The sequence below is a fragment of the Physeter macrocephalus genome, chromosome 14 (assembly GCF_002837175.3).
Source record: "Physeter macrocephalus isolate SW-GA chromosome 14, ASM283717v5, whole genome shotgun sequence".
Lineage (NCBI taxonomy): Eukaryota > Metazoa > Chordata > Mammalia > Artiodactyla > Physeteridae > Physeter > Physeter macrocephalus.
In genome coordinates, this window is record NC_041227.1 from 115,305,459 (window position 1) to 115,322,376 (window position 16,918).

The following is a 16,918-nucleotide window of genomic DNA, read 5'->3' on the forward strand; positions in this document are numbered from 1 at the left end:
AGGCCACAACAGTGAGAGGCCCGCGTACCGCAAAAAAAAAAAAAAAAAAAAAAAAACAACAAAACAAACAAACAAAAGTATATTCCTTATATGGTAATCTGAAAAGAGGATAAGGGAAAGGCAATGAAAAACACACATAATCTGAGCTTAAGAGGGCACAATAATAAAATGGGATTTAAAAGAAATTAAGTGCTAAATAATGGTGGGTAGTACAGATTCCTAGGACCTTTTCAACTGATTGCTTGTGAAAAAACAAATCACACTTTATTCTTACATATGCTGGTAGAACCAGCACCTACAGCATTAAAACAAGCCTGACAACAGCCTGGATCATGCAGAAGATGACCTAAGATTATAGTGGACTGCACATTTAATGTCCTAAAAGACAAAAAGTTACCCTACTAAAGTCACACAAGGTCTCTAACCTTGATATTTAGAAGTCTACTTCTCACACTTCAGAAACTCATTTTATTTCCCTCATCCTCCATGATTTTTCTTTTTTTTTTTTTTTTTTTTTTTTTGGTGGGAGGAGCTTCTTCTTTGACTCTGAGTCATGGGCACTAAATTCCCTGCCCTCAGCTCTGGTGACCAGGCTAGGAAGAGACACTGAACCCTGAACCCCCTACTTCCTCTCAATGTTCTCTTTCTGCTGCCCCAATGCCTTCACCTGGCTCCCGTAGTATTTCATTCACAGAAACTTTGGAGCACAAGAGAGATATGGCTGACAGGTTCTGGTCCTTTGAGGCTCCCACATTAGATATGATACCATCAACACTGACATACAGTTGACCAGCTGTGATAGGGTCATTCTTGAACCCCTGATAGGCTGAAATGGGGGGAAAAAAGAGAAACTACCCGGCTCAACTGCACAATTCCTCTAGCAGCATTCCTGCTAAAGCAGAACAAACCTCAGAGACACAAATCTTAGACGCCACTGATCACACCTAGATTTCGGTGAATACACAACACACATCTGAGCTTGGGTGGCGGCAGCTTTCAGGTTCAGTTTTGGGATTTGCCATTCCACCCTTTCCTAATAATGCATTTCTCTCTCTCTTTATTAAGTCAGATGGAAGGAAAAATGTGCAGGGGGAATACTGGGCGTATCATGCATATTATCATTTATCACAAGATATAACAAACGAAAAGGCGAAGTTTGTTTTCATCAAAATAGTCTTAGCTCAATTTCTTCTCATAATTTTTCTTGCTTTTGTTATAGTTTCCCTTCAGACTGGCAAAGATTCAGGCAGGGTCCCCTAATGGTAAAATTTAGAATTAAAAAAATATTTATTGATAATGTCTCTTTTAAAAATGTTTGGAAACCCCAACTAATCCTCCAAAATGCAAACTGTAAACATAACAACAGCAAAGGAGTAACAATTGAGTGTGAGTAAGCAGACTATGCACAGATGACAGACTGAGCAAGAGTGCAGAAGGGAGCAACAGAGAATGAAAGACAGGTTCACAGTGTGCTACAGAAAGTGACAATTTGAGTAAGTCATCACTTTTGGACCACAGCGATTTCAATGCAACCATTTAGGAAACCTCTGGGCCAAATGCTAAAACACAGGAGGAGGAATGGACAAGCCTTCTTTGTGAGCATGCTCAGCATGTTGGCATGGGAACAAGGAAGCACAGAAGCTCTGTAGTCATCTTACAATGGATGGCTACCATTTATAGGATGCAAAGAAATCTTCTCTCTGGTCCCTGGATACAACATGTATTGTTTTTCTATGCTTTCCTTGACCCTGGAGGACTGCAGCTGCTGTTCCAAAATTGCCAAAGAAACCCCTTAACAAAATAAAGAAACCACAGTAGCAGTAACACTGGGTCTGCTGGAATGCCCCCTTCCGTCTACCTTGCTTCTGATTTTCTTCTGGGCACATCCAACAGGAATGGTTAAGTTTTACCAATCCACATGATAAAGCCAGCACAAACCCAATCCCCTGGTCACAGAGACAGAGTGGGTGGGGGTGAGAGTGGGTATGCGTATGTTTGTGTGGCTCTGGGGATCTGGACGCTGCCCTCACTTTGTAACCTTTGCCCGGAACACTGGGGTCGCTTCCAATGGAGATCCATGGTAACTCTAGAAGTGTCATTAAATACTCAGTTCACCAAGGTTGACCACCTCCATTGTCATAGGATGATGCAGCATCTGCAGAAGCGCTGTCTGCTGCCCCCTACTGATGGGGGTGGAGTGACAGGTGCGAAGTAGGCGTGGACTTTAATATTGGGTAAATGGGTCTGAAACAAGACAGAAACATTACTAAGAGAGAGGGCTTAAACAGAAAGAGTAATGTTGCTTTTCAGAAAAACCACTGAGGGACTGAGTGTACATGAGGGCAGGGCAGAGGCTGAGCACAGACAGGATGCTGAGAGACCTGGGTTCTACTTTGTACCATCCCACGTTATTCTAAAAGACAAAATCAGCTCACATAACTTTAGTAACTGCTTCCATAATAATAAAACTGGGGAAAAAAATCATGCTAATCTCTTAACCTGTCCCAAAGGGGTTCCCAGAGCTGGAAGAAATTATATAAGCTTAAAAACTTAATTTTTTCCAAGCCATTATGGACAATGTTTCTTCTGATATTTTAAAAAACCTCATTATCCTCTTTTAACAACATGCATCTAATTTTTACTACATAGTTTCTAAATTCCTACTAAGTTCAAGGCACTGTGCTAGTTATGTAAAAGGGCTGCAAAGATGGTCAAGATGGAGATCCTGCTTTTAGGGGACTTATAGTCTAGACATGCACATAACTAGCTAAATTAGACTGTCAAAGTGCTAAGTGACTCCTGAGGATTCAGAGGTGGAAGAGACTCCTGACAGCCAGGCAGGTCCAAAAGCCCTAATGTACGTAGGCCATGGAAGACGCTCTGGTTGACCTGTGGCTCTCCTCCTCTTTTGGTGTTGAAGAGATATGGGTACAAGGCCTCCCCATTGCAGTTATGTTCTCAGTCCTCTAGGTCTGAAGGGAGAGGTGGAACTGAGGTCAACTGGAACTCAAGATGAAGTGTGCTGCTCCTTTATGCACTCAGATGTCATAAGGCCAACATGGATATTTTTAAAGGTTGATTGTTAAGGGCCAAATTAACACAGTGCCTTTCCCACAACAGGCGACAAGCAGATGTTCCAACAAATGTCTGTTGAGCTGAATAATCCAACATATAGACTCATCCAGTCTTTTATAAGCTCCTTGCTGGCAATCTGTCTTTTAGTCATTTGGCTATACATGGGTCTCTCTATTATGAAGGATGGGGCAAAAGGAAAAGGTAAAAAACTACATGATCCATTTGTTGCCTTAAAAAAATATGAACCCCAGCAAAACAGTTTGATATGAAAGGAAATACAAATTAAAATTTTAAATCCCATTTAACTAAATATTTTCTTTATGTTACTCCTTTCTTTCCTTTAGAACCAAAATCTGGCATGTGCTTTTTTGACTCTGGGCATGTTATTAGAGAGACTCTGCTGGGAGGAGATCTACTTTTCGTCCCTTCAGTGGGTATTTTCCTACTAAATATCTGGAACAACAGGTAAGAACTATCTACCCTTAGGTTTGCTCTCCATCTTTTTTTCTCTTTGCTGAATGGCCACATAAATAATTACAGGAATCTAAATCTAAAAAAAGGAAATGGAGGGAAAAAATAAAGAAAGAAGGAAAGGGTGCTGAGAACACTAGAGCCGGAGGGTGATGCCACCATCTTTACCCTGAGTCTCTTGATTCCAGCCCGTGTGATTTGCTGGCAGTCATAGAGTTCTATCCGCTCAAGGCTGTGACAGCTCTTCAAGTGCTCCAGGGATGCATCTGTAATTAGGGGGCAGTTGTCCAGTTCAATCACCTCCAGCTGGTCATGGGCGCAGGCCCCGTTCCCCAAGTGACGAATTCCATCGTCTGTGATCAGCTCACAGTGAGACAGACTCTGCAGCCAAATAGAGCAAGGAAGGACACTGAAATATTTAATGGCATTCTTCTACCCAGAGGCCTGTGTGCAACCAAAACGGAGAATTTTCTGGTTTGAGTCTGAAGTATACGGAGCCATCACTGGAGCCATGTGGTGAAATAAAGAACGCATACTAGAGTTGCTGGGGTTCTGCTTTTGACAATCAATGATCAACATTTCTCTGTGTGATTCTAAATATATTTTGTGAATTCCTATAATGACTGTGAAATAGTTGATAAATAAAATATCTCCCCCCACACTCTCCACAGACAAATTATTGATACTTTTCTTCTCTACAGGGACAAGTGGGGCTCAAGCTTTTCCTGTAAAAAATTTTCTGTAATTTGGACTAAATATTGAATACCTGGTGCAGGGGCATGCCCAAATAGTTAATTAACGTAAGATGACTCTTACAGCTGTAAGATGTGGTCACCTCTTCACTTTACGAGTTTTCCTTAAATCCCTGGTTCCTCCATGCGAAACTCAGAACCCTCGACCGAAACATAATTTAATGTGCCACAAAACACCAAAAACAAGCCTAGGTACAGAACAGCCAACCAGAATGCTTTCCCACAGTGTTATTGGAAGCAGTAGCAGAGAACGACCCCCAGTAAAGCCTTGATTGGTTCTATTTTATAGGAACACTTGGTCCCAATGTGAAGCAAACTGTATTTCAGGCCATCTCATTTCCTGGATCTCTGGAAATTTAAGCACTGTTCAGGCTGGACTGTAATTCATGTGGGAGCGAGAACTCATACTCTCCATGTCAGTTTTCAATCTCCAAGCATTGATACAGAAAATGTTTAACTTTTCCAGTTTCTATCTCAGTTTCTCCCTTCACACAGGTCCTCCCTTGGTCCTCTGTAAGTTGACAATTTGGAGAAATATGCTTTCCCCCAATGGTAGCCAGGCACCAAGATGAAAGTAAGAGCTGGGTTTTGATTAAATCCAATAGATACATAAAACTTCCACAGTCAAACTCACCAATACTTGAAGTCGAGGACAGTGTATAGAAAGTTGGATTAATGTGCTATCTGTTATCTGAAAGAAACATATAAGTTTATTTTAGGTATAATTCCAAAAAACTCATAGGTCATACCTCATTCTTGACTGCACTAGTATTTTAGACTGATATCCTGATATCGATCATCAAATAACAGAATCGTAAGGTTGAAATCCCATCAGCTACCAGAACCTGTTCTTTTTTTTAATAAATTTATTTATTTCATCTATTTTATTTTTGGCTGCATTGGGTCTTCGTTGCTGCATGCGGGCTTTCTCTAGTTGCGGCGAACGGGGGCTACTCCTCATTGCGGTGCACGGGCTCCTCATTGCGGTGGCTTCTCTTGTTGTGGAGCACGGGCTTCAGCAGTTGTGGCTCGTGGACTCCAGAGCACAGGCTCAGCAGCTGTGGCGCATGGGCTTAGCTGCTCCGCAGCATGTGGGATCTTCCCGGACCAGGGCTCAAACCCGTGTCCCCTGCACTGGCAGGCGGATTCTTAACCACTGCGCCACCAGGGAAGCCCCAGAACCTGTTCTTTGAGAACCTATCCAGGCTGGGCTTAAACTCATCTAGTCATCTTTGAACAGGTCTGTCGAAAATTGTTTGTTTTTGAAACAAATGAAAATGTGTTCCCTCATAACTTCCACCCACTGGACTTTGTTTGACCTCCTTAGAACCATCACAGAAGTGAATCAGAAGACACTGCTCCATGAAAAAAATTAACGTAGAAACATCCTCAAATTTTTAGATATCTGGCCCATATTTTTATAAGCCATGTCATAACTCAGGATTGATAATTGGCATGTCAGTTATTTTCCCTAAGGGTGGCAGAAAGAGGCTGCTGGGTTAACTATGAACATTTCAGTAAGGAAGAACTCCTGAAGGAAGAACAGTCTTTTATAGTTATCTTAGGATGGAGAGTAAATCAGCATTTCTTTTCAGATTTCTCTCCAATTCTGAGATTGTTGTTATAATACACATAATTTCACAGGGGCTAAGAAATGGCAGGGGTGGGGGACTGGAGTGGGCAGGCGTGTGCACATCACTCAGAAGGACTAACACTGGAAAGGACACACAGGACATTTAGGCATGTGCAAGAAACGGATGTGAATAAGTTTTACTTTAATAAGAACTAATAGGGACTAAGTAGCGTCTGGATAACAAGTAATTTAGAAAAATTGGCATCTATAGTTATTGAAGTATCTTCTCTTCTTTATTTTTACCATTAAAAAAATTCACCGCTCTATCCTCTTTTTAGGAGTCCCTCTTTAAAATTTCTCCCCAGCCAACTAATAAGCTGAAAGCTCGTAAAATTGGTAATAAAAAAAACTGTTGATAAGAAGCTAAGTCTGCCTGCCTGAAGGGCAGGGTTCCATACAGAGTTGGATCTCCAGGGTTAATGATGTAAGGGGCGCAGAGTACAGTTAAGCTAAAAAGGGGCAGTGATATCTATTGGTATGCTGGGCCTTTAACTATTTATTAGCATCATAACACTGTAGGTCTAAGGAAATATCTTAGTATCTTTATGGTCTAAATGCCTCAGCCTTCTTTCTTTCCAATGGCAACCTTATCGATGGCATGTATTTTCCTAGTTCCTTAGCAAAAATACCATGAGCACCTCTGCTGGTATGCCTGGAGGACACCTCAATAAATGGAGAGTCAGCAGTGCTGCAGGCTCCCCACTACACTAGGGTAGGGAATTGAACGTTCTGATGTGCATGTATTGTGTAAGTTTCTATCATACTATATTTCTGAGTAAAAATCCACAGTCTTACCTGAACACACTCTTCCAGGTCCATCTTTTCAAGCTCATGGCAATTCTGTAAGATACAAACCCAAACATTACAGTACAAACATTTAAAATTGGGGAAAAATTAAGGTCAGAAAACTAAGAAGTAGTATTAAATAGACTGATGAAATCTTAAGAGCTTCAGTGTTGGTGTCATTCTTATATCACTTCCTGCCTTATTCTATTTTTTTTTTTTTTTTTTTTTTTTTGTGGTATGCGGGCCTTCCTCTGTTATGGCCTCTCCCGTTGCGGAGCACAGGCTCCGGATGCGCAGGCTCAGCGGCCACGGCTCACGGGCCCAGCCGCTCCGCGGCATGTGGGATCTTCCCATACCGGGGCGCGAACCCGGTTCCCCTGCATCGGCAGGCGGACGCGCAACCACTGCGCCACCAGGGAAGCCCTGCCTTATTCTATTAATTACACATTTTTAAAAGGCCTTTATCACCGTGAAATTTCTCAATTATTCCACACTTAAAGTATCTAACATCTTAAAAGTCCAAGGGAATAAATTTCCTGAACATTGATACTGAACTAATACAGAGATCCTTTCAACCAAAAATAATTTAATGAAAATGATTTCTTTGTAAGCACAGAAGGGGAATTTGTATGTCCTCATCTAGTTATGCCATGGGCTGCCCAGCCCGCCCGCCCCCCCATTAGTATTCCATTGATCTGCCTGAAAGCAAATGCCCTTCCCATGTTCCATTACACTGGTCAAAGATGGTATAATTTTAAATACTATTATTATACAGTGATTTACAAACCACTCCATGTATTAAAATCTTGTGGAGAATACAGAAAATCTCTTAAAACCTCTCCATTTAAATCAGGCTTACATGTTTCTTTCAACATTACTCTCATCCACCAGTCGCATACCAAACAACCAAATAAGCTTCTTTCAAAAGCACTAGGAAATTCCCACTTAGTTTAGCTTATAATCTTATGAAGAGGCGGAAAATCAAGTCTCACAAAGGAATGTCATGGTCTCCAATGCACGTCCGCCTTTCCAGAGCAGCTGCCTGTAGCTGCAGCCCAAGGACGCTCAGGAACGCCAGCCACAGAGACGTCCCCCCACATCCTACACCCTCAATTCTGCTGCCATTCCACACTTCCCTCATTGCTCATTCTTCTGAAATAAAAAAAACCCTGAACAAAACCTACAGAACCTGAAGAAAACACTTACCCTGGCCAGAGTGGTAAAGCCTACATCTGTTAGTTGAGAACACCTTGCCACTTCTAATATTCTGTTAAAAAAACAAAGTGAAAGTCAACCCATTGGTCCCTGAAAACTGGGTTTATTAAAACAGCAAGAACTTAAGAAAACAACCTCTCATTCCCTAAGGACTATATAACACGGAGTTACATTCACAGCTAAGCAAGTCTGTATACAGATCCTGCTATTCATTTTCATGGAGTCATCATAAAGTGGTCCTGTGAATACCACATTTTAGGGTGATGCAATCAGAAGAACATAATAGAAGCTTGTAGTTAATGCCAAAATGCATGAGAAACGCATTTAAAAGCCTTCTTGATGGCATACTGCTTACCCCCAGAGGGCAGCCTGCTCCTAGAAAACAAAGGAGATGGAGATAAATACTCTGTCTCAGTTAATCTGTTGCTAAAGTAAATTATTCTCTTTCCCTATTTTACGTGTATGCTCACTAAGATTTAAATAGCTTTTCAAAATACTATGAAGGGACTGGTTAATCATAGGCTTGTCCCAAATATGAAATTCCATACTTATGAAAAAATACCCTTAAGCTTCCTGCCTCCTCCCACAGGCTCCCAGGGAGGCCCAGTGGAGAGGGCAGCTGAGCTCCTACCAGGAACTGCTGAACACCACCCTAAATACCAACCACAGGGCTGGGGAATCAAAAATAGTAGCTCTTCTTTGTGAAAAGTCTGGTGGTGTCTGCACGACAGTACCAAAGAACATTGTATGTTTGCTTACAAATTACTATAGAAGTTGAAAAAAAAAATAAAGCTAAAGTATAAGGAATCACTATCAACTGACAATCAATTAAAATACTGTATCTAATGGGAAAGTATGATCTGACTGAACCCAACTTTTAAGTATCACATGAGAGCCTTTCTCTTCTAACAATAAAATAAACCATGAAGGAGAATGGAGCTGAACATCCCTCTCTTTAAAACAGAAAAAGGTAATATGTAATATTTTTATAGAGAAGACTGGCTACCTCCTCAGCTCCTTAAGAGTATTCTACTCTAGGCTTCCGAGATTACGAAGGCCCATGGCCAGGTGATTACAAAAAAGTTTTAAGAAAGTTTTTATTGGTTTACGATGATTCTTATGTGTAAGACAAGTGGTTTCACAGGTTCTGGAGCTAGACTGCCTGAGATTGAACACTTGCTCCTGCACTTACTAACTGTGAGACCTTGAACAGGTTACTCGACCTGTGCTTTGGTTTTCTCACCTATAATACAGAGATAATAACAGTGCTTATATGGTGTTATGATGATTAAATGAATTAATATTTGTAAATAATTTAAAACAGTGGCTAACATGTTTAATATATAGTAAGTACAGTATAAGTTTTGTTTAAAAGAACAAAAAAGGTATACGGGGATTATCCCTATTTATTACAAAATAGTGTGCTGTGTGCTCTTACAAAATCAATATGGGCTTGATACCATGTGCATGCTAACACAGCATTCTTAGTAAATATTCAGCCAATCCTGTATTTAGGTAGAGAAGAGGAGCCATAGAGAAATAAAGCTTGCTTTAAAAGACCATCAGCACAAAGGAGGAGCTGTTTTTTCTCTTTAAATACTCCCTGCTATGTACCTGGCATCATTACTACAATATAAATGATCACAGGATGGGCTTCTAAAAACTTTCTTCAGAAAGGAATTATATGAAAGCATTAATAAGAGAAAATGCTTTTATTTCTTTTCTCAAGTAATGTGATAAAATGTTGATATTTTTCTAGTATGGATAGCCAAGAAGCAGAAGATGAGGACTATTACCCCCTGGTTCACGCCAATTACATGTAATCAAATGAGGTACAAAGCAAGTAGGTGCGCATCTGAAAGGGTAGTAGTGGCCTTGTAGTGTCTACCTTGAAAAATTCAAGGTTCCGAGGAATAAATATGAGTGAAGGAGGCCACTGCTCCTTTCCCCCGATTTTTTGAGATAAACAAGAAATGTTTACCTAAGCCGTGGGCAGTTCTGACCTAAAGCGTTCAGGATGGCATCTGTGATGTTGGAGCAACCAGAGGCACAGAGGGACTGTAACTTATGGCACCCTCTGCATATAGTAATGAGACCTTCATCTGTGATTTGCTAAAAAAAAAAACGAGGGAAAAACCCATAGTTATTAGTAACTTAGCAGAAGATAGAGAAAAAAGTTACCTCTGTGAAATAAGTGCCAAAAAGAAATAAAAGCAGATTTGATATTAACCATGTAGCAGACCTAAAAGAAAATGAATACACTTTGTTTTTTCCTCCCAGTTCCTTTTGATTTAGTTTTCAAGAGAATCTGTGCTCATTTCTGGTGCAAAGGGAAGAAGCTATAACAGGGTTCTTTTAACCTAATGGGACTGACAGGACTGGGAACAGATGGGGTGCATCATGGTGTAGGTTCAATTAAATGATTTTAAAACCTAGAAAACAGATAAAAACAGCAGTATTTTAATAGTATAAATGCATTTACAAGTTCAAAATTGATACTGATATTAAGTTACTTTAAAAAAATGAAAAAAATGAAACAACCTGTGGATCATAGCTGTAATCTCATATCGACCATAAATCCATTTATTTCTAAATTTTAGTTTTATAATATAAAGACTATCCTACATGGAAACAACCTAAATGTCCATCGACAGACGAATGGATAAAGGAGATGTGGCACATATATACAATGGAATATTACTCGGCGATAAAAAGGAACAAAATTGAGTTATTTGTAGTGAGGTGGATGGACCTAGAGTCTGTCATACAGAGTGAAGTAAGTCAGAGAGAGAAAAATAAATACTGTATGCTAACGCATATATATGGAATCTAGAAAAGTGGTACCGATGAGCCTAGGGGTAGGGCAGGAATAAAGATGCAGATGTTGAGAATGGACTTGAGGACACAGTGGGGGAAAGGGAGGCTGGGACATAGTGAGAGAGTAGCACTGACATATATACACTACCAAACGTAAAATAGATAGCTAGTGGGAAGCTGCTGCATAGCACAGGGAGATCAGCTTGGTGCTTTATGACCACGTAGAGGGGTGGGATAAGGAGGGTGGGAGGGAGACACAAGAGGGAGGGTATATGGGGATATATGTATACATATAGCTGATTCACTTTGTTGGACAGCAGAAACTAACACAACATTGTAAAGCAATTATACTCCAATAAAGATGTATAAAAAAAAAAGACTATCCTAATTTAATGGAGATAAATAGTTGTATCCAACCCAAATATAATTTTGTATGTTTTAAATTATTATTTTAAATTATTTTAAAATGAAAAAAGAACACAAAAGATGTTACATTAAAAAAAAGATGTCATATATAAACATCTTAACATGTTGGATATGATCAGCATTTTAATTTGTCCTGATAGATTTGCTAATTTTGTGTAAGCCTCAGAATAAAGCTCTCCTGTCATTTCTGTTTAATCAAACAGTATTCTTAGGTTGCAAGGACAACCGAAAAAAAAATCAAACTTTAAATATTCACTGCTTAAATCAGTATGTTCTCAGTATTATAGAACTGAAACAACATACAGATGAAAAATGGATGCTAAGGCAGATACAAGATCTGTCATGAGAATAAATTGATGAGGGATATACACATGTAGAAGTACCTTAAAAAAGTGCCACACAAATGTGACGTATAGTTATTACTAAACAAGGATAACGGAAGGGTAAAGGAAATGAAACTAAAATGGCAAACGGTAGGTATGGTATATATGCATTTATATGTATGTGTGTGTGTACGTACGTAACATATACACACACACACACACATATACAGAGTGCACATGTGTATATTTATGTATGTATATAAATAAAATCTGAAGATGTGCAAGAACAGTTTTTTCCTATCACTGTAAGATGACGGTTTCCTGTTTACAATAGCTGTGTAATATTTCAGGCCAAATATTTGTTTCATAAATGAAAGTAGGCAAATTCTGGTAGTTAGCAACTATGGAAATCAAAATATCATTCCTTTAACTCAGTCTCTAGGAGCCTCTGAAACAGATCACTATCAGCACCATCCCTTAAGGGCTGGAAGGGTAGGGTGCTTAAATTGCACAAAACGTGGCCCTACATGAGTCACCTTTAAACTAAACAACCACTATGCTCTAAAGTTTCAGGTGACCAAACAAGAAGGGGACAGTATTAGACACAGAAGGCTTAGCAAAAACAAAGAAAACCCTCACCAACTTTTTTCATTGCTATGAGAGGCTCTCACTCCAAGGCAACACACATATGCAATTTTCAAGGCAAGAGGGAAAAGCTAAAGGTGTACTGTCAATGTTCTAGGAACCTGAATAGTTTCAGCAAATTCTCTGAGCAAAATTCAGGGGGTGTGGGATAGACACAAAAAAGCTGATAGTCTAAACAAGCCAAATGTGAACCACAAATACTACCTGAAAATAATTTAAATGTTTAAATGTTAATGTTAAATGTTTAAAAAACATTTTGCTTGTCATCTGCTTATATCAATAATTCCCAATAGTCATTACTCCCTGATAGATGTTAGTCGGTGTGACTGCAATTAATTTACCAAAAATATTTTAAATGCCAAAGTCTGTGAATAATTCACTTCTAAAAAGTAGAGTTTTCTTAAGTGGAAGAGAAAGGGGTGGAGCTACAGTTTAGCTTATTTGGAATTCTGTATAAGCTACCCTCTAGCTCATCTATGTCAAAGCCCCTAGGGGCGAGTACTGTTGAGCATTTAAAAAATCATCTATGATTACTGCGTCCCCAGGGTTGAAGTAGACAAACGACTGGTCTTTATGACTGAAACTCTTACAATAATATTATTGAAATGAATTACTAATACAGAAGAGTTATGGGAAGGACTGCTTACCAAGCAAGTCTGCAAGTTCAAAGTCACCAGTTCAGGACAGTGTGCACCTATGTACTTGAGAGCTTCATCTTCTAGCTAGAAAGATTAAAAAGAGAGAAGAAATTATTACTGACATTGTTTAAAACCTTAAATTTTAAAGATTTAAGTGTGTACACGTTCATCAGCACATTCTAAATATAGCCAACCAACTTTCAAAGGAACAAATGAACCAGAAACAATGAACTATGATCATATAAACGTATAATTCAAATGATTATTACAGTTATCAGTATTTGTTATCAGTTCTGACCACGTCAATTTCATATTATCACCAAATCAAGGGAAAGATAAAATAAACATTGCCTAATGTTTATGGATTTTTCTTCTGATAAATTAAAGATGCCTTGCAGCATTTTGCTGAGGGATTTTGAAACTAAAATAACTTTCACATTGCCACACTCCCTGTAAAGTTTCTTAACAACAAACTTTTGGGAACAGGAGCTGAGAAAGAAGTCTGTAGTTTATCTACAGAAGATCAGCGCTATGCGTACAGTGCGGAGAACAGATGGCAAGTAATTGACTATAAAGATGCATCCCAATCAATATTTTTCAGGATTCCATAAATAACCAGGAGCTCAAGTTGTTGTTTTAAGGCGGTCATACTTTCAAAGCTCTGTTTCAAACCGTGGAAATCCTCCTTTCATGGTGAAAGAATGAGGGCATTTTTTAATAGAATACAAGGCATGGTTTTAGCAACCATTAATAAAATAAGGTAGTAAGAGCCTAGCCCTACTTTGTCAGTCACTTCTAAACCCACTCTTGATCATTTCCTTCCAGGTGTTGTTACCATGTCAATTCCTTTTTTTCCACTGTAAAACACTGAGATATTAAAATTTTTAATGACAAAATATGTTGGATTTGTGATGTGACTGGCAGGAAATAAGCATCAACACTATTAAATGTAGGTTGCTGTACACTTGGCACATTTAAGAAAAGCTCTTGGTAGTTAAACAACTAGTGGAAACTGCCAAGACTGCCTTCCTTGCCTATCCAGTTCAAGGTCTCAGGCAGTGACAACATGACAAGTTGTCTTTTCAGATTAAATTACATGAAACCCTTCTTGCCTGTGGCACCTGTTCCGTATTATGATTTTGTCTCCCCATCTTGCCTCCCCTCAAAAATTTATCTTTGCTCAGGCAGGTGTTAATTCTTCTATTTTTTTCACTCTAGGGAACACCCTTTAATTTTTGGTAAGCATGGGTCTTTGGTCAGTAATACACAATACGTATCTCTCAAGCCAACATCTTGGGCTGCCCACCAAGTTCATGGTGCCTCTATCATTCACAAGTAAGACAGAGAGTATTACCTGTGTGCAGCCTTTTAAGAATAAGGCTTTAAGACCTCCACAGCCTCTCACTAGTGCTTGGATACCATCCTTGGTTACTTGGTCACACCAGGAAATGTTTAATTGCTCCAACAGTGGACATCCCTCACTTAGGATAAAACAAAATGAAACAAACATATGACTAAATCCAATTCCAAAGGCACCAAAGTCTCATTTTATTGGCCATCTAGTCGGGGACATATTTACTTAATGTAGATTTAGAATACAGGCAATTCTGTAACAAAAGGTGCATTTATCAACGCTTGTGGTGTTCAAGTGGGACTACGTCACTAGGAGGGCTAGCTCAAATCCACCTTAACTAACAAGCTCAAGCACAATGCTGTTTTTCAGATACATTAGATTTTTATGGAGGTTTATACTTTTCAAAGTATATTCTTTTTGCATTTATCACAAATTTAACGGTCTCTATATAGGAAATGAAAATTAAGCGACTTGTTCAAGTTAACAGAGTAATTAATGAATAGTCAGATTCAAACTCAAATTCTCTATCAAATAATTCAAGTACTTATCAAAGTAATAATGAGGCCATTTAAACCTTTATTTAAAAAATTACAAAGGATCTGTAACTGTTCTCTCTTGGGAAGTATCTAGGGTACGGTTTCCACAGGCTGAATTTAGACTATATTGTATTATTAGATCTCTGCCTTCTATCAAACACTAGCTTCATCTTTGATCTTTGATTTCACATCTAAACTATGGAAGAATCCCAAGTGCTATGGCATTCTTTGGAAAATACTGCTTTAATTGTTTTATAAAATAAAGCCAGGGGATCTTGGTTCAAGTTCATTCTTCAACATTAATAGTGTGACTTCAGGCAAGTCACTTCGGGAAGCCTGACAGAACCTCTCTTAAACCAAGATTAGCAGTAGCCCTTCTATGTTATCCCCAAACTAATGCACTCATTTCTACCACAGCACTTATCCCGCTGTAATACGACAACACATTTAGTTTTTTTTTTCTTCTACGAGACTCTGAGCAACGTAAGGGCAGCAACAATATCTTATTCGGTTACCTCCCATGGTTGAATCACAGTAACCAGCATTCAAAAATGTTTTAGATTTTCGTAACTGTAAAGTGTCTGTCCTATCTACCTCACAAGATTTCAAAATAAATGAGATCATTTACGTGAATTACTTATGAACTATAAACACTGTTATACTATCTTATTTATTATCCTACACCAGCCTTAGATACATGTGTTCAGTGCTCATAAGGAAGGTATAGAAGGAGACACATTTTCAGATTACTTACACTCTACTTAACTAAATTTACATTTAGTCTTTCAATAGCTTAATACTTACTATTCATAAATGTAACTAATACATGGCACCATGACCTTTTATAAAAGGCTGATAAAAAAGTAAAAGTACAAAGACATTGGGCATTTCACCCTCCTTTTAAGATATATCTTTTTGTAATGTACTTTTAAAAAATACAGTAACATTAAAACAATGAAAACTTACTGAGCACTTACTATATATACAGAATCCTGCTAAGCACTTCATTCATATACAAACTGTACTATTCTGTTCAGAAATCCTAGTTACCTCTATCATTTCACCTGAATGTGTCCTGTAATTTGGGCAAGTAGTAAAACAAAAGATCTATTTTGAACTACAGTACGTATCTATAAAACATAGTTTCCTTCAATTCCAACTTTATTTTAGTTAATAAAAAAATAAGTATCTGTTCTGATTATTGGACATTCTTGTTGTAAGAAATTTACCTCAGAGCTTTTAGAGACATGTTTGTTATTGATGTACAGGAAGCCAAGTCAAGGTGCCTGAGTTTGGAACAGAACTTGCTAAGGCTAGTACATGTACTGAAAAATGGAAAAAGGAGAAAATAATGAATAAACAAATAAGAACACATCCTACTAAGGATATTAGTATGATATACCAATATCATACACAATTCTCAATAAACAAATAAGAACACATCCTTGGAATATCATACATGACTCTCACGTGTTACAAGAACTGTAAAATTTCCATACCCCAAATAAAAGCAGTTATAAATCCAGGGACCTTTCACGCTGAGGAAGAGGCAGGTTCACAAAGGATAAAAAAAACCTGTGCTGTTTATGAGAATGTGCATGAGGGGAAGATGGTGCCTGATTCACATTTGGAAATGTTAGTAGCTACTGACAGCAAACTACATTTGTGCTGATAAGAGATCTACATGCATTTTGTAAATTCAGGAACACCAGAAAGCTAGCTAGTACCTGCCAGCAAGTGGTGAAACATGAAGCCCCAAACCTCTGTCTCTGCTCTTTCACTTAAATCTCTTTCTGCTCAGATAACCTTTTGCATGGCAGTAATGAAAAAATCGGATTTTTGCAAGGTATACAGAGGATGGACCAGTGTTGGGCTGAAACAAACTAAGTTATGTAAATTACTGCCTGCTTTCCTTTATGAATTCCTTAAAGGCTCTTTTCCCACAGTGGTCAAGTTCCTCATTCAAAAATTTTTTTAATTACAGAAAATCTCATAACAGAGAATGCACATGTACCATCATTAAGCTTTGACATTTATCAATATTCTACTATTGCTATTTCATCTATTTTTCTCCTTTCTTTGTTCCAGTATTTTACAGCGAATCCCAGACATATTATTTTACCTGTAAATATTTCAGGACATATTTCTAAATAAGGATTTTATTTTATTTTATTTTTTGTGGTATGCGGGCCTCCCTCTGCTGCGGCCTCTCCCGTTGCGGAGCACAGGCTCCGGACGCGCAGGCTC

General features: G+C 38.6%; 1 protein-coding gene across 2 annotated transcripts in view; it reads right to left on the bottom strand.

Annotated features, from left to right (window-relative positions):
- Window positions 1–83: 83 nt before the first annotated feature.
- Window positions 84–16,918, bottom strand: part of FBXL20 (F-box and leucine rich repeat protein 20) — a 119,719-nt gene continuing 102,884 nt past the window's right edge. For both annotated transcript variants that reach the window (XM_007112552.4, XM_024130136.3), the window contains 9 exons: window positions 15,901–15,996; window positions 14,136–14,262; window positions 12,791–12,865; window positions 9,914–10,044; window positions 7,924–7,984; window positions 6,727–6,771; window positions 4,933–4,989; window positions 3,715–3,927; window positions 84–2,244 (listed from right to left, as the gene is read on the bottom strand). In XM_007112552.4, the coding sequence (XP_007112614.1) occupies window positions 2,137–2,244; window positions 3,715–3,927; window positions 4,933–4,989; window positions 6,727–6,771; window positions 7,924–7,984; window positions 9,914–10,044; window positions 12,791–12,865; window positions 14,136–14,262; window positions 15,901–15,996 (913 nt within the window). In that variant the 3' untranslated portion in view covers window positions 84–2,136. The remainder of the gene's footprint in view (window positions 2,245–3,714; window positions 3,928–4,932; window positions 4,990–6,726; window positions 6,772–7,923; window positions 7,985–9,913; window positions 10,045–12,790; window positions 12,866–14,135; window positions 14,263–15,900; window positions 15,997–16,918) is intronic.